The sequence below is a fragment of the Odocoileus virginianus genome, unplaced genomic scaffold (assembly GCF_023699985.2).
Source record: "Odocoileus virginianus isolate 20LAN1187 ecotype Illinois unplaced genomic scaffold, Ovbor_1.2 Unplaced_Contig_10, whole genome shotgun sequence".
Classification (NCBI taxonomy): domain Eukaryota; kingdom Metazoa; phylum Chordata; class Mammalia; order Artiodactyla; family Cervidae; genus Odocoileus; species Odocoileus virginianus.
In genome coordinates, this window is record NW_027224327.1 from 102,227 (window position 1) to 120,027 (window position 17,801).

Here is a 17,801-nt window from a genome sequence, read left to right on the forward strand (position 1 = left end):
CATCTTTGGAAGGGAGCAGAGTCAAAGAATATGTGGGCATATTTTCATCACCGCAATAATCGATAAAGCAAAAGCCCCGATGGAGGAGGCCAGAGAGAGCAGGCTGCAAGGGTGAGTGTGGAGCTGTCAGAGGCCCCTTCCCTGGGCACCCCTTAGGTGCTCACAGGTATGGGAAGAGGCAGGGATTGAACAGAGCTGGAAGCCGAGGGTGACTTCTTTCTTTTTTCAGTGATGCAGATCAAGAAGTTCTGCAGAGTGATTAGTGAGAGGGAGCCTTGAATTTGGAGGGATTTTTTTTTGCAGATAGAACTGACTAGAGTCCACTCAAGCATCCCTAAGCATTTCTAAAGTCTTAGCGGAAGTACGGGTCATGAAATTTCCCTGGCCCCTATTGTCAAGATGGTGTGACCCATCCTTGGAATGCTCAGCTCGGTGCTCGGACTTTGCAAGGTGAGAGCCTGCTCTCACAACGACAATCACAGGACAGGAGTGGATGTGGACAGAGGGGACCACTGAGTGTGCAGCTCTTTGTACCACTTGTATTCCATTTATGGGTACTTACAAAACTACTCTGTTCCAAAAAAGATTTAAGTTCAGTTTCCAGGCTGGTTGAGATAGAAATGAAGCTAGGATAGTTGATACACTGGGGAGAAAAGCAACAGCCAAGGAGTTGTGATGAAATGAGGGAACAGTTGCCATGGGCAGAGGGCCTGGTGCTGGTCTGGGGTGGGGCGGGGGAGTGGCAGGTGGAGGATGTGGCCTCTGCAGTGGAAGCATGGAGTCCTAACCAGCAGACTGCCAGGGAACTCCTCGGAGGACATGGCTTTGGAGTGGAGAAGTTCTGGGTCATGGGAAGACCAGGGGAAGTTGTGGGAAGTGGAGGCAGTGGAGTCTGGGAGTCCAGGACATATGGCAGGCTCAAGCCCCAGGGATGGCAGGACTGGTGGGGAACACCTGTGGGGCAGATCCTGGAGGCTGGACGGGGATGATGTCCATGGAGGTCAGTGGCATGGGTGAGGGCAAAGAGGGTGACAGAGCTGAAGAACACAGGTAGGCCTCAAAGTCCTAGCTGGGGGGAGAAGTGAGGGGCCTGGGCCACAGTAGGGAGTCAGAGGTAGAAAATGCCCCCTGCCTCTTCCCCACCTGCCACCTCACTGGGGTATGTGAGGTGGTAAGATGGACCAGCCTCTCTTTGAAAGAGCTGTAGCCTCTTTCAAGGAATCTCAGTCTGATTATTGCCTTTTACTTTTTAGGTGCTCAACAAATGCTGGGAGGTATACATTGCCTTAAACATATTAATGCCCATGCACTAAGTAAAAAATGGAATGAGAAAATTCTTTGTTCAGCAGAACCAAGAGGCAAAGACTCTGTCACATTTGCCCACTGCCTACAATGGGACACTTCTCTCACCTCCCCACAGTCTGCTCAACCCAAACATGCTGACCTAGCATCCTCTGTACTTTTCCCTCTGCCTTTGCTAAAGTTACAGCATCCCTAGAGAATGCCCTTTCTTTCCACTGTGAATTCTTGCTCATCTGACAAAGCCAATGTCAAAGGACACCCTCTCCAAGGGCTTCCTTCTCTGTTTCACTGAACAGATATTTCCTAAGTTCCTCCCAGGGGCAGGTCTGCGTTACAAAAGGGAGTATGTGATGAACAAAAAAGCCAGCCTCTGTGTCAGGATGAGAGGACAGGGCTGGTGGTGGGCAGGGGTCCTCCTGAGATCAGGGCTCCGCCTTCCCTCCCCGACTACGGGGCAGCTACTCAGGCCTGCCTGATGCTCCTTGGGTACCGGAAGCAGCCAGGTGCTGAGACAGGTTTGAATGGAGGCAGGTCCAGACTGAATTTTCAGCTATGCTACTGATTAATGAGTCCCATGAATCAAACAGGGGTATCAGTGTTTTGTGGGTGCATGAGGTTTAGATCAAGTATGTTGCATCTCAAGTTCTAGGGCTGGTTCCCTCAGCACTCTGTGTGGCGTATGATAATGACAGATGTTCACAGATGTCTGACCAGACACAGTTTGAGTTTCTGGGTGGCAGAGATGCTGTTCTGAGGATGTTCAGAACCACCCCACTCCTTATGTTGAGCCCAGTGAGGAGTGCTAAATAGACGTTCAGTAAAGATGAGATAGGGCTTCCCTTGTGGCTCAGCTGGTACAGAATCCGCCTGCAATGCTGGAGACCTAGGTTTGATCCCTGGGTTGGAAAGATCCCCTGGAGAAGGGAAAGGCTACCCGCTCCAGTATTCCGGCCTGGAGAATTCCATGGACTGTACAGTCCATGGCGTCACAAAGAGTCTGACATGACTGAGTGACTTTCACTTCACATCAAAGATGAGATAGGACTGAAGAAGCTGAGAGAGGCTCCTCTAGCACTTGCCGTGGGACTATGACGCATCCATCCCTTCTTTCAGGAGTCCTTTCTTGGCCCCATGCCAGGCACTCAGGGCTACACGGAGAAGCACTTGTGGCCCCTACCCACCAGGGCTCCAACTCATGGTCATGAACACTGACATTTTGCTTTCTCTCTGCACACAGGCTGTTGGGAGCGGCTGCCTCAGGATGTCAGGGTTGAGACTGGTAAGAATGGTATCTCTTCCATCAAGGGGTTGTTCATGGGAGTTGCCAAACGCTGACTCAAACCACTCCCAAGGAAAGAAGAAGTAAGGCAATGTGACCTTGGAAGGAAAATACCAGACACAGGGAGTTTGAGGGAAAAGTCAAAGTCGCTCAGTCATGTCTGACTCTTTGTGACCCCATGGACTATACAGTCACATGGAATTCTCCAGGCCAGAACACTGGAGTGGGTAGCTGTTCCCTTCTCCAGGGGATCTTCCCAACCCAGGGATTGAACTCAGGTCTCCCACATTGCAGGCAGATTCTTTACCAGCTGAACCACCAGACAGATTGTATTACCTAAAGAAAATGAGTTTGGCCAAACTTGGCCTTGGCAGGATGGCCATGTGCACAGAGTAATCCCTTACTTATACTCAGAGCTTAAAATGTCTTGACAAAACCCACTACTATATTTAAAATAGGTGTTCCACAAGGTTGTACTGTATAGCACAGTAAGATAAGATACTAAATAACTTGTACTAACCTATCATGGAAGAGAATGTAAAAAAAGAATTGTTGTTGTTCAGTCACCCACCAAGTTGGTCCAGCTCTTTGTGACCCCATGGACTGCAACATGCCAGGCTTCCCTGTCCCTCACCATCTCCCAGAGTTTGCCCAAGTTCATGTTCATTGAATCGGTGATGCCATCCAACCATCTCATCTTCTGTCATCCTCTTCTTCTGCCTTCAATCTTTCTCAGTATCAGGGTCTTTTCCAGTGAGTCAGCTGTTTGCATCAGGTGGCCACAGTATTGAAGCTTCAACTTCAGCATCTGTCCTTCCAATGAGTATTTAGGGTTGATTTTCTTTAAGACCAACTAGTTTGATCTCCTTGCTCTTGATCTCCAAGGGACTCTCAAGACTCTTCTCCAGCACCACAGATTGAAAGCATCAGTTCTTTGGTGCTCTACCTTCTTTATGGTCCAGTTCTCACATCTGTACACGAATATATATATATATACACACACATAACTGAATCACTTTGCTACACATCTGAAATTAACACACCATTGTAAATCAAATGTATTTCAGTAAATTTTTTAAAAAATAAAATGAAAAATATGGACTTTAGAAAGATGGTAACGATAACCCTATATGCAAAACAGAAAAAGAGACTCAGACGTATAGAACAGACTTGTGGACTCTGGGAGAAGGCGAGGGTGGGATGTTTCAAGAGAACAGCATTGAAACATGTATATTATCTAGGGTGAAACAGATAACCAGCCCAGGTTGGGTACATGAGACAAGTGCTCGGGCCTGGTGCAGTGGGAAGACCCAGAGGGATCGGGTGGAGAGGGAGGTGGGAGGGGGGACTGGGATGGGGAATACATGTAAATCCATGGCTAATTCATTTCAATGTATAACAAAAACTACTGTAATGATGTAAAGTAATTAGCCTCCAACTAATAAAAATAAATGGAAAAAAAAAAGAACCTAGGAAAAAATATCTTGACAACAGTATTTTTCATTTGTTGACTCCTCCATTTATCTAAATAAAGGCAGCCCAGAGCTACTTCTAGGCCCATCTTTTCTCCTGTGGGAAGAGAAGACTGGTGGGTGGGCACATGGGACAAGGCATAGTGCACATTTCAGCCAATGGCTGAAATAGCCAGCCCATCTCAGAAGACTGAGGATCAGGTCTCTTGGAAGTGGATTCTTTGTGTCTTTGAGATTCCTCATAGTGATTTCTGTCTCAGGCTAGGGCAGGAGCTCTTCTGCATCATGGGCAGAAGTCAGTTGTCAGGTATTTCTTATCACAAAGAGCAGTGAAGACCTAGATCCCTCTGCTTTCTGTGACTCATTCTCTATTTCTTTTTTAAAAATGTTATTTATTTATTTGACTGCACTGGGTCTTAGTTGAGGCACACAAGATCTTCGTTGCATCATGTGGGATCTTTACTTGTGTCATGCAGACTCTTAGTGCAGTGTGTGGGATCTAGTTCCGTGGTCAGAGATGGAACCTGGGCCCCCTCCTTTGGAAGCGTGGAGTCTTAACTAGTGGACCACCGGGGAAGTCCCTCACGCTCTATTTCTTTTTAAAAAAAAAATCATTTATTTATTTATTATTTATTTTTGGCTGCGCTGGGTCTCCGTTGCTTTGTGCGGGCTTTTTTCCCCTCTAGTTGTGGTGGGCAGAGGCTATTCTTCATTGTGGAGCTTGAGCTTCCATTGTGGTGGCTTCTCTTGGTGCAGAGCACAGGCTCTAGGCAGGGGCTTAGTTGCCCTGAGGCACGTGGAACCTTCCCGGGCCAAGGACTGAACTCTGTTGCAGTGGCCGGCAGATTCTTATCACTGTGCCACCAGGGAAGCCCCATCCTTTATTTCTTGATTCTCCATATAGACTTTACTTTTTTTTCCTATAGCTGATAGCTTTTTCTTTACCTCTTCTTGCTCATTGTTTCCCTGATTCAGCTGCTTCTGCAGTCATGTTTTTCTTCCAGTAGAGTTCATAAAGAAGCTCTACTTTCTGCTCCTTGGTTTCTCATTTATTTCCTAGCAGAGCTTTGGCCAAATGGAGTGAATGAAAGTCCCATTACAGCTCTTTTATTTATTCTTCCGGCTCATGTTGGGCTGACATCTTAAAATTCAGTGTGAATTGGAAATGGTCTCTCTCTCTTTTTCATCTCTGGTTAGTATCAAGCTTGTATGAGATGCCCATCATCTGTCTTTGATAATTTTCTCACTTTGGTGATTTCAGCAGCTATTGCAGCACTGCAGTGCAGTTTTCACACCGGAATTTCATCCTTGTAAGAAAACTTCTCCAGGTCTCTGAGGTTCCTGCTGTGATTCAGTTAGTTCACCAAAGCCAGTATGTTGTTCAGGCTGGTCCTCTATATCCTGTAGCAACTGTTTTTGCTGTTCTTTTTCATTTAGATTTCAGTTTTATACAGTTGTTATAGGCACACAGTTTAAAGAATCAGTCTCCCACTTCCTCTCCCAGAGAGGTGACCACAACTGACCTTCTAGTTAATTCTCTGATGCTTCTCTCCATGTGTGCAGGCATCATCTATTACTGATTTCCTACTGGGCGAGAAAAGCCTTAGCTCCTCACTCCTATCCTTGCCAACAGCATTCACAGTGTCTCTTTCTCCCCAAATTGTTAAAGCCCAGCTTACAGGGTTTACTTCTTTTTTCTAAGGAGATGCTCCTCTCAAACCCAACTTATGATTCTCTGGGGAAGGGTGGGAGAGGGATAGTTAGGGAGTTTGGGATTGGCATGTACACTCTGATATACTTCAAGTGGATAACCAGCAAGGACCTGACTGTATAGTACAGTGAACTCTGCTCAATATTATGTAACAATCTAAATGGGAAAAGAATTTGAAAAAGAATAAATACATGTATAGGTATAACTATACCTATAGTTATAACTATAGGTATAGTTATTCAGGTATAACTGAATCACTTTGTGATACATCTGAAAATACAACATTGTTAATCAACTATACTCCAATATGAAAGAAAATGTTTTTTATTAAAAAAAAAAAGAAAATGTTCCTCTCAGTTGAGCCCTGAAATGTACTCTAAGTGCTAGACTGTAATTATCTTGTTCCCTATCTGCTTTGTTTTCTATGTACTTATCACAACATAACCACCACCTCACCCTACCCCGGCCCAGCTTTCTCCCAGGTACATCAACACCCTTGTAAAATGATTCATCTGGGAGTTCGGTCACTGCCATCCTCAGGAGAAGCTTTCTCCCAGAGCTGCTGACGCCATATCTAAAGTCACCTCTTCTACTCCTGAGGCACACGTCTCAGGATCAGTCTCCTTCACAACCACCCCGGACATTTCTTTTACCTCTCCTTTACCTGAGTCCCTTTTCTTAGACCCAAGCTTTTTTCCTTCTTGATTTATTCCCTTGTTTTGATCAAGCACAACCTGTAATAGCTTCCTGAGATAGGGTACATATGAAGTAAATATTTTTAACAACTTGAACATCTAAAACTATGTTTATTCACATTTGAATATCAGCTGTACATAGGATTCCATACTAGATACAATTTTCCCTGAAAATTGTGAAAACATATACTCCTTCTGATTTCCAGCATTGCTATGGAGAAGTTAGAAATTCTAATTATTGAGCTTCTGTATGAAATTTAATTTTTCTCTCTGAAAGATTTTGTGATCTTTTCCCTATCCCAAATATTTTGAAACTTCATGATTGTGTATGTTGGTGTGAACTTATATTCATTCTTGGTACTATTGACTGAAATTTGTCCCCTAATTATTTTTTCTAAAAGACTTATGAGAAAATATTCATCTTAAAAATATTTATTATCTTTATATGGAAATGACAATTGGGCTGGGTAAAAAAAATTATTGGATTCTTTTTTCTATTTTTTTAATTGTGGTATAAAAATATCACATTCAATTTTCCATCTGAACCATTTTTAAGTATACCATTCAATATTGTTATATATATTCACAGTGTTGTGTGACAGGTATGAGAACATTTTCATCTTGTGCACTTGAAGCTCTTCACTAATTAAACATGATTTTCCATCTGTTTTCCTCTAGCCCCTGCAACTGCCTTTCTACTCTCTGTTTGTGTGATTTTTAACTGCTTTAGACACTTTCTCTGAATGGAATCATACAGATTTGTCCTTCTGTGACTGGCTTCTCTTGCTTGGTATAATATCTTTGAGGTCCATCCACATTGTAGCGTATGAGAGAATTTCCCCCTTTTTTAAGGCTGCATGCAATCTCAAAGCGAAGAGTTGACTCATTTGAAAAGACCCCGATGCTGGGAAAGATTGAAGGCGGGAGGAGAAGGGGACAACAGGATGAGATGGTTGGATGGCATCACCGACTCAACGGACATGGGTTTGGGTAAACTCCAGGAGTGGTGATGGACAGGGAGGCCTGGTGTGCTGCAGTTCATGGGGTCGCAAAGAGTCGGACACGACTGAGTGACTGAAGTGAACTGAACTGAACTAATATTCCACAGTGTATAGTATTTGCTGTGCTATATCATTTCACCTAAGGTATTTGAGTATCTATGGATTTGGTATCTGCAGGGGCTTCTGCAATCAATCCCCTGAGGATTCTGAAGGATGACTGTATATTTTACATTTTTTATTTGTTCATCCACCAATGGACATTTGGGTTGCTTTCACCTCTTGGCTATTATGAATAATGCTGCAATTAACATAGAAATGCAAATATGTCTTTGAGATCCTGCTTTGAATTTCTTTGGAAATTTACCCAGAAGTGGAATTGCTAGATCATAATTCTATTTTTAGTGTATTGAGGAACCTTCATACTGTTTTCCCCAGTGCTGTCACCATTTTACATTTCCACCCACAATACAAGGGTTCCGGTTTCTCTGCATCCTCAGGAGCATTTGTTGTTTTCTGTTCTTTTTATAATGGCCATTCTAATAGCTGTATTCCTCTTTTCCTGAGGTCTTTGTAGTTGTTCAGCCCTCATATATGACTTGAATTTGTCCTGAATTATTTCCTTATAAGAGTATCTGTCTTTTTACTTGCCTACCCCTCAAAAAATTAACTCTAGGATCAGTATCCATCCTAGAGTTGACTTTTCTTTGTCATCATTTCAAAGAAATTATTGTGTGTCTTCAGCCCATAGATTCAAACCTTCATTAATTTCTGGAAAGTTGTCTTGAATTATATCTTTAAGTGATTTTTCTGTTTTCTTCCCCCCATTTTTCTTCTTTGCACACTTAAATTATTTGTATTTTCACCTGCCTTCCATATCTATGCTTTTCTGCCTAATCCTAATTTTTTGCATTTCTTTGTCATTTTGCTCACTTTTTTCTCCTGTCACCTGTGATCTTTACCCTGATTTTAGCAGTGCTTATTTCCCTGTTGTTGTTTCCAGTTTGCTTTCACTTCTGGCCCACATTTACTTGTTTTCCTCCATTTCTCTTTTGAGCTCTGCCAATTCATGTTTCATCCTTTTTAGTTGTCTCAGTATCTATTATCTGAGCTCAGTAAATTTTTGGAAATCATGATGAAATACTTGGTTATAACTTTCCACTATTCTGCGGCATTTTGTTTTCCCCTGGTGAGTGTTACTCACCTGCCCCTTTCCTCCTTCTAAATCTCAGTGTCTTTGTGTGTAGACTGTGCTTTTTCCTTTGGGGTTACTCCCCCTCGGGTAGGGTGAGCTTTCTTGGATCAGAAAGAGGTTCATGTGGGTTAATGCCGTGTTGCAGGCCAGGAAGAAACCTAGTGAGATTTCAGCCTTTGCTTTCCCCTAGCCACTGGATCTGGGTACTATAGGGCTATTCAAACGGCAGAGACTCTCTTTTTGCGCTTCATGGGGGACACTTTCCTGAAAAAACCAGGCCGGCGAAGCTTCCTCTGACATCACCCATTAACATGTTGACAAGAACTAGAAAGGACTGGGGAGGGGTGGGTAGGAGAGAGGGAAGAAGAAAAAGCAGGAGGAGGAGGAGAAGGGGAAGCAGGGAGGACAAGGGAGAGAGAGCACATTCCAGTTACTTGGCATCTCTTGGTTGGAAGGGGCAGCCCCCAGGGAGGTAAGTCTTGAGCAGGAAGGGGAAGGTGGAGCGTGGATCTGACCTCTCTGCCCTCCAGGGTGACCACGTGTGGCTGAACCCCACCTCTGCCGACAAGACCAGAGTGGCCATCGGGGGCATCATCAAAGAGACCAAGCCTGGCAAAGTTTTGGTTGAAGACGATGAGGGCAAGGTGAGTATGGCCACACACTCCTCAGAGGCTCAGCTCCTGTCCAGAACCCTGAGCCCCTCCCTTCTATGGTGCTGCTGCCAACACCCAGGATTCTAGAACCCAAGTCTGGGAACCACGTGGCAGGAGAGACCACAGGGGAGTCCTGTCACGGTGGGCATTGTGTGTCTGTCTAGGGAACTGTTTCTATAGGGAAGAAGCAGGGACCAGGTTGGAAGATGGAAAAATCAGACAATTAGGGGAGCAGGAGAGAGTGAAGTGGGGAAAGGGCTGGGGCAGAGAGGGGGAAGGGCCGGAAGCTTGTTTTCAAGGTAATGCAAGGTGAGCAGGAAGGACGAGAGAAGGGAGGGTGGGAGAGGTGCATGAGAAAGATGCCTGGAGGGGGGCCCCCAGCACGTGAGGAGGAGAAGGAGACCCATCTTACATGAGGAAGGCAGCCCAGATAAGAGAGTAGGAAGCTCGGGATGACCGGTTGGAGAACCAGCTCGGTCACCTGTCAGGCTGGGGAGGAGCGGGGGTGGGCAGAGGGGAAGGACTTACAGATCGGGGCCTCCAGCTGGTCCCTGAGGTCCTCCCTGGGCAGCCCTCTTTGCTGAGGGTCTGCAAAGTGAAGCATGTAGAGACTTGGCCTCCAGGGAGAAAACTCTAGAGTGTGACCTGTGAGTCCTGTCGTATGGAAGCCAGTCAAATATTAACAATAATGTCTCCTATTTGCAAAATGACATAACATCATTTATTAAAAAAAAAAAACACTTGCACACTTTTATTCCAGCCATCTGTGAGACCCCAGCTGCAAGCTGCCCCGATCCCAATTGTGGCCATATCTAACTCCTGGCTCCACACACCTCTGACCCTGGTCTGAACTTCACGCTTAGCCTCACTACACACTGACCCCTGGCCCTAGACACGTGCTGACTCCAGCCTTGGCTTGACTCAGTCCTTTGACCTTCACCACAGACCAACCCTGGCCAGGTGCGGGCCACCAGGTCAGCTGGTCCACTGAGGACATGGAGGAGAGTTTGTCCCTGGCAGAGGTCACCTCTCAGGAGAGCCTGTGCCCTTTGTTCCAGGAACACTGGATCCAAGCAGAGGACCTTGGCACCCTCAGCTCCATGCACCCCAATTCAGCTCAGGGCGTGGATGACATGATCCGCCTGGGGGACCTGAATGAGGCAGGCATGGTGCACAACCTCCTGATCCGCTACCAGCAGCACAAGATCTACGTGAGTCTCCCTTGACCTTGTGTGCCCCCACGGCATGCTTGGGCCACACATGCTGACCTGGCTTGGGAAGCAAACCATGCCCATGTTCCACACGAGCAAGTGACCCTGAACTAAGGTCCAGGAGGACTCCGAGTGCTACGATGGTGGCCCAGCCTCACTGAGGCCCATGTGGGAGGCAGCTGAAGACTTGCTTCATACATTCAGTCTAGTTTCATTGAGCCTCTTCTAAATACCAGTTCAGTTCAGTTCAGTTCAGTCACTCAGTCGTGTCCAACTCTTTGCGACCCCATGAACCACAGCACGCCAGGCCTCCCTGTCCATCACCAACTCCCAGAGTCCACCCAAACCCATGTCCATCGAGTCGGTGATGCCATCCAACCATCTCATCCTCTGTCGTCCCCTTCTCATCCTGCCCTCAATCTTTCCCAGCATCAGGGTCTACCAGACAGAGCACTAAACATTAGCCACAATGTTAATGTTAGTGCTAAATAGAAACCACCTCATTTAATGCTCTTGTGAAGGCATCCTCACCCAGGAGCTCTTGCTCTTGGTGAGCTTCCTTTCCAGGTGAAGGATCTGAGCTGCCAAGAGTCTTATCTCTCAGCCCAGAATCAGTCCCCGCCTCCCTGCCAGAGTCAGCCATACCTGGCGCCCTTGCATAGTGGCATCCGAAGTCAGCACCAATCCTCAGATTAGCGGCCACTAACCACCTCCTCCCTTCCCCAGACGTACACAGGCTCCATCCTGGTGTCGGTGAACCCGTTCCAGGTGCTGCCCCTCTACACCGTGGAGCAGGTGCAGCTGTACTACAAGCACCATGCGGGCGAGCTGCCGCCGCATATCTTTGCCATTGCCAACAGCTGCTACTTCAACATGAAGAAGAACAAGAGGGACCAGTGTTGCATTATCAGGTGAGGTTCTGGGTGGGCCACCCACCATTTCTGAGCATCTCGTAAAGGAGGGAGCATCTCCTCTCCCCAGCCCTCTCCAGACCAGCGTGCGACTTAGAGGCCCTGAATCAATGAGCTCCCCTTGCGTCTGGCATCTGTGGCCCCTCCACCCTGAACAGTCCTTCCGAGGTGTCCTTCCTTCAGAACCTACTCTTCTCCTATCATCAGGGACTGAACAGCCCCAGCCTTCTGTGAATGTTTTCTGAGACAAGGAAGAAAGAGTGGGGCTGGGTTGGTTTAGAAATGGGACCCAGGATAGGCACTTGGGGTGCAAGGATCAAACAGGTGAGATCCCTCAAAAAAAAAACCTCAGGAGGACTTCCCTGGTGGTCCAGTGGTTAAGACCCCCTGCTTCTAAGGTAGGGGGCTTGGATCCAGCTGCTGTTGGGGAACTAAGATCTCACATGCTGCTGCCAAAAATAAAAAACAAAAATGAAACAACTTTAGGCAGATCTCAGAGAGGATGGCTCTCAGGCTGCTGGACCGAGAAGGGATGTGTCCCTCTCCAGTCCAGATGGTGATCCTAACTCAGAGAGAGACTCACTGCCTGGCCTGGCTTCCCTGCCTCCTGCCCTCCTGGTCCTCATGGAAGAGAGGCTGAGCAGGAAAGGAAGGGGGAGAGGAAATTTGGCTCCAGGGCTCCTTGCTTGGGGCTCTAGTAAAGTCATCTCTTCATTCATTTGTTTATTCATTCAAGATTCTGCTGTGCTCCGATTGTGTGTCCTTCTCTGTCCTAAGATAGCTAGACAGCAGCCAAGGAAAGGGACTAAAATCCCTGCCTCGTGGAGCTTACATTCTAGAAGGGGAGACAGGCAATAAATAGACAAATTGTTTTGGCAGATAATAAGAACTTTGAAGAAAAACACTGCAAGGAAAGAGAGTAATGGGGTCACCACTAGGTGGAAGGGCAGATTGGATTCGCCTCTCTGAGGAGGGGCCATTGGAACAGAGATCAGAACAAGGTCCTACAGTGTAGGTTGTCCTGTTTCATGCTCTCAGCAACTCTCTGAAGTAGATACTCCTATTCCTGTATTCCTGTCGGGGAGACCTCCCACCAGAGAGGTTGATATTCTCTCCTAGTGACAAGCTATGAAACAGGAACTTTACACCCAGAGCTCTGGAAGAGGAGGCAGGGAGGTGGCCTGGCCAGGAAGCTTCACCCCCAGGACCACAGGGCAGCAGAAGAGCCCAGAGCACCTGGGACATGAGCGAGCCCCCGAGTCCTCTGCCCTCAGCATCATCTTCCCATGCAGGGGCGCCGTGTGAAGCATCACCCTTTATGTCACACCTTCACTTGTGTCAGGGAAGAGGAACACTTGGATCAAAACTTCCTAAAAACTTAATATTTTCAGATGAAAACATGTTTGTCTGGAGTTTGCTTCAGTATAGTACAAGAGGGATATCCCTGGAAGTCCTGTGGTTTAGAATTTGTGCTCTCAATGCAGGGGCTGCAGGTGTGATTCCTGGTCAAGGAACTACCATCCAGCACAGTGTGGGGGAAAAAATTGTACAGGATGGGAATCAAGATTGGTCAGGAGTTGCAGCTGGGAATGGGACTCTAGGAGTTCATTAAGAAAACTTTAAAGTGCAGGAGTTCCCTGGGGATCTTGTGAAAATGCAGATTCTGGCTGAGTAGAGCAAGGGAGCCTTGAAATTTGCATTTCCAATTAGGCAGCAGGTGCTGCTGGCATCTAGGCCATACTTTTATTAGCAGCATATTGCAGCATTCTGCCTTCATTTGTAATATTTGATGTTTTCTATAATTTAAAAATGTTCATAAAAGCAACATTTCTCCCTTTATAATAATAATAGTGTTAATTACTGCAATCCTGAGTGTATGCTATGTGCCAAACATAAGTGTATTTTTCAATTTAAACACTCTAAGAAATTTCTAGCTTTATACTGATTAATTATTTTATTGTTAAGGTTTAAAGCATGCAGTTTTATTTTGGTTTCCTCTTTAATTCATTATATTTTAGAAGAGTGCCTGTAATTTCTAAATATAAAAATACTTTCACCTTTTAACTCGATTTCTAATTTAATCACATTGTGATTAATATGTTCTATATGTTATTTACTCTGAAATACACTGACTTCTTTTACAGCCCTATTACTTGGTTAACTGTGTGACTATTTTATGTCAGCTTCAAGACATTTATATGTTCTTTGTTAGCTCATGAGTCTATAAATAATTGTTAGTTTAAGTTTATTAGTGCTTTTTATATATGTTTTAGATTTCTGATTAAAAAAAAAGTTTCAAAAACCTCCTTTTAGTTTCCACAAAGTTGGCTTTGTGTATTTGCAGGCTGTGTTATTAGGTGCATACAAATTTATGATATTGATATTCAGGGAATGGTTTCTTTTATTATGTAATGCCCTATTTTTTCTATTAATGCTTTTTTCCTTGCTATATTTTGTAGTAATATTTTGTCTATTTTTTGGTTATTTGTTTTTTTCCCAAACTCTGTGTGAGCATAGTGTTTTGGCTATTTTTTCTGATTACTATTCTATGTCATATATTAATGCTTTTTTTCTTCCAGTTTTATTGAGATATAATTGATATACAGTTAATTATAAGTTAAGTTTTGACATACAGTTAATTATAAGTTAAGTTTAAGGTGTATAGCATAATGAATTGACATACATCATGGAATGATTATCACAAGAAGTTTAGTGAGCATCCATCATCTCTTACAGGTACAAAATTAAAGAAACAAAAAAAAATGTTTTTCCTTGTGTTAAGAATTCAGGACTTTCTCTCTTAACAACTTCCATGTGTGATGTGCTAATTACATTTACCATGTTGTAGTTTACATGATAAATGCTAGGTAGAGTATTTTGTGTTGTATGTTTTCCCTTTTACTACTTTAAATATATTGTGCAACTCCCTTCTGTCCTGCAGACTTTCTGCTGAAAAGTCAGTTGATAGCCTTTTGAGAGTTCCCTCGTACGTCACTGTTTTTCTTTTGCTGCTTTTAATATTTTCTCCTTGTCTTTAATTTTTGCCGCTTTAACTACAATTTGTCTTGGTTGGGTTCTCATTGGTTGATCTTGATTGGGACTCTCTGTGTTTCTGTACTTGGATGTCAGTTCCCTTTCCAAGGTTGGGAAAATTTTTAGCTATTATGCCTTCAAATATGTTCTGTGCCCACTTTCTCTCTCTTCTCCTTCTGGGACCCCTATAAAGTGAACATTAGTATTCTTGATGTTGTTCCAGGAGTCTCTTAACCTGTCCTCATTTCTTTTCATTCTTTTTTTCTGTTGAGCATCAGTGAATTTCATTGCAGTTTCAGCTTGCTGGTCCATTTCTACATATCATCTGATCTACTGCTGTTTCCCTCTCTGGTATTTTTTAATTTGGTTATTGTATTCCTCAGATCTGTTTGGTCTTCTTTATACACTCTAACTCTCTGTTAAACTTCTTACTGTGTTCATGCATTTTTTCAGAGTTCTTTTAGCATCTTTACAGTCATTACCTTGAGCTCTGTCTCAGGCAGATTATTTGTCTCCACTTTACTTAGCTCTTCTGGAATTTTTTCTTGTTCTTCTGTTTGGAACACATTCCTCTGCTGCCTCCTTTTGTCTAATTTGATGTTTTTAGTTCTATGTATCTGTTAGGTTGGTTACAATTCCTGACTTTGGAGAAGTGGCCTTTTATAGGAGATAGCACACTCTGATCACCGGAGCTCTGTGCCCCCTATGTGAGTGACTTGGGTCATCCACTGTGGTGGGCTGACTACCAAAGGTGGTCTAGTAGGTGTGACTGGCCCCTGGTCCAGTTTGTTGCCAGGCCCTGCCTCATATGACAGCTGCCTCATATGACAGCTGGCAAGGCCTTGTCACAAGGCTGCAGGCTGCAGAACCCTGAGGGATCCTGGGGCTAGTGGTGAGCAGGGCAGAGTTCTAGAATGGGTAGTTGCCGGCCTGGGAATCCCAGATCCAGTGTTGGCCCACTGATGGGCGGGGCCAGCTCCTGACATGGCTAGCTGCAGGGTCTGGCATGTCCCAAATCTAGCTTTGTCCTGTTGACGAGTAGGGCTGTGCCTTGGGGTGTCCTGGTGCTAGTGCTGGCTCACAGTGGGTAGAACTGGATTTCCAAGCTACCTCAGAGCTGGTGTCAGCCTGCTGGTAGGCAGGACCCAGGGGTTTTCAAGGTTTGTGTTGGCCTGATTGTGGATGGGGACTGGAGTCCAGGGGGTTCTGAGGGTAGTGCCAATTCACTGGAGGGTGAGGCTGTGTTCTGGGTCCTCTAGTGGACAGAGCCATGTCCTTCCTGTCCAACGGTGTGCTCTGGGGGTCTTAAGGTAGCAGGCCTGCTATGGGTGGAGCTGTGTCCTGGCCCTGCTCATTGCTTGGCATGTGATGTTCCAGCACTGGTACCAACAGGCTGGTGGGCAGGGCAGAATCCAGGCTGAATAAGCTAGAGGGAGGATTCCACCCTAGCACTTCGGAGCACCAGTGTCCATGTGGTCAACAAGCTCCGCAAAAAGGCTGCCTGCAGTGTCTGTGTCCCAGGGCGAGCGGCAGTTGCCTCCTGTCTCCAGGAGGCTCACTAGGACCGGCAGGCAGGTCTGACCCAGGCTCCTTTCAAATCACTGCTTCTGCCCTCGGTCCTGGAGCATGTGAGATTTTATGTGTACCATTTGCAAGTGGAGTCTCCATTTCCCACAGCCCTCTGGTTGTCCCGAAAGTAGGCCCCACTGACCCTCAAAGCTTCCTCACTCCTTGGGGAGAACCTGTGTGGTTATACTTCTTCTCCCATTTGTGGGTCACCTACCGGGGGTATGTGTCTCGACTACACTGCATCTCTGCCCCTCCTCCGACTGTCTCCTTGTGGCTCCTTCTTTTTTGCTGTTGTTTTTCTTTAAGTTGATATATTTTAACTGTGAGTTAAATATATTTTATCCTTTGAACATAATGCCATGTAACATTTAGTCCTGAAACAATGAAGTAAACATCTTTTGTTTGCTTTTTCGTTGTTGTTGTTTTTGGTTTTTTAACTTTCTTGGAGTACAGTTGACTCACAATGTTGTGTTAACTTCAGGTTACAGCAAAGTAATTCTCATATATATCTCCACTCTTTCTCTGATTCTTTTCTCATATAGGTTATCATAGAATGTTGATTACAGTTCCGTGCTGTGGTTCTTTCTTTATGTATTATTTAAACATTTCTTTTCTGTTAGTCTTCCAGTTTTTGTCATCAATAATTTCTCTGTAAATAGTTGTAACTTCGATGTGCTCATGGGAGGAGGTGAGCTCTGGGTCTTTACACATCACCATCTTGGCTAGTCCACTGACATAAGTAATTTTTAAAACTGTTTTTCACATTTCACTATTATTAAATTATTATATATTCACCATGAAAATTTTCAAAATTTTCAGAAAAACAAATATTTTCAGAAAAAAATTGCTAGACACTTCTGGAAGAAAAGTCTTCCTCCACTCTCTTGGATGAATTTTACTTAATAGTAACTACATTTGGCTCTTCACTTAACTAGTAAGCATTGCTTGTGTTACTGCTCTGTGCAGACCTGGATTAAGCAGCTGCACAATATTCTCTGACTAGATGGACCATAATTTCCCACATTTATGTTACTTCCAATGTTCCACAATTGCAATGACAAAAAAATAATGCTTTAAAGAGCAGGAAGCATTTGGGGAGACAGCTTTTTCTGATTTTAAGATTCTGTCTTTAGACTAAAGGCAGGATAATTCTGAAGGGGTTTGCAACTATGCCAGATTGCTTTCCCAAAGGACTGATGCTATTTCCCTTCTGTCCAGCACGACCTGGCTGCTCACAGAGACAATGTTAAATCAGGGCATGGCATCACCCAGTCTCGTTCATTCATCTACGGTGACTAAATACTGAGCCAGTGACCCTGAGATGAACCAGAGATCAGCAGGACTGTGCAGTGGAGCAGAGGAGGAAAGAGGAACACACCAATAACTAGCACAAAGTTAGCAGGGGATGTCAGGGTGAACACAGTGCAATTTCTGCACAGTGAGAGAGCATCTTTGTTCAGACTGGCCCAGAAAGTGGACCTGTGGTGGGTTTGCAGGAGAGTCAAGAGATGTTGAAAAATAGTTGTTTCATGGACTGACATACCTGTATGCCTCTTTGCAGTGGTGAGTCTGGGGCAGGGAAAACAGAGGCCACCAAGCTCATCCTGCAGTTCCTGGCCACCATCAGTGGCCAGCATTCGTGGATTGAGCAGCAGGTCCTGGAAGCCAACCCCATCCTGGAAGGTAAGCAGTCACCTACCATACCAGCCTCCTTCCCAGGCTCTGTAGGCTGGTACCTTCCTGCCAGGTGGTGCTTGTGGGGAAGAAGGACA

At 45.1% G+C, this 17,801-nt stretch overlaps 1 protein-coding gene across 1 annotated transcript in view; it reads left to right on the forward strand.

Annotated features, from left to right (window-relative positions):
• MYO7B (myosin VIIB) overlaps positions 1 to 17,801 on the forward strand; it is a 108,984-nt gene that overhangs the window by 32,829 nt on the left and 58,354 nt on the right. Inside the window, exons 2-5 of the mRNA XM_070463984.1 lie at positions 9,183 to 9,296; positions 10,364 to 10,516; positions 11,243 to 11,427; positions 17,591 to 17,712. Of these exons, the coding sequence (XP_070320085.1) occupies positions 9,183 to 9,296; positions 10,364 to 10,516; positions 11,243 to 11,427; positions 17,591 to 17,712 (574 nt within the window). The remainder of the gene's footprint in view (positions 1 to 9,182; positions 9,297 to 10,363; positions 10,517 to 11,242; positions 11,428 to 17,590; positions 17,713 to 17,801) is intronic.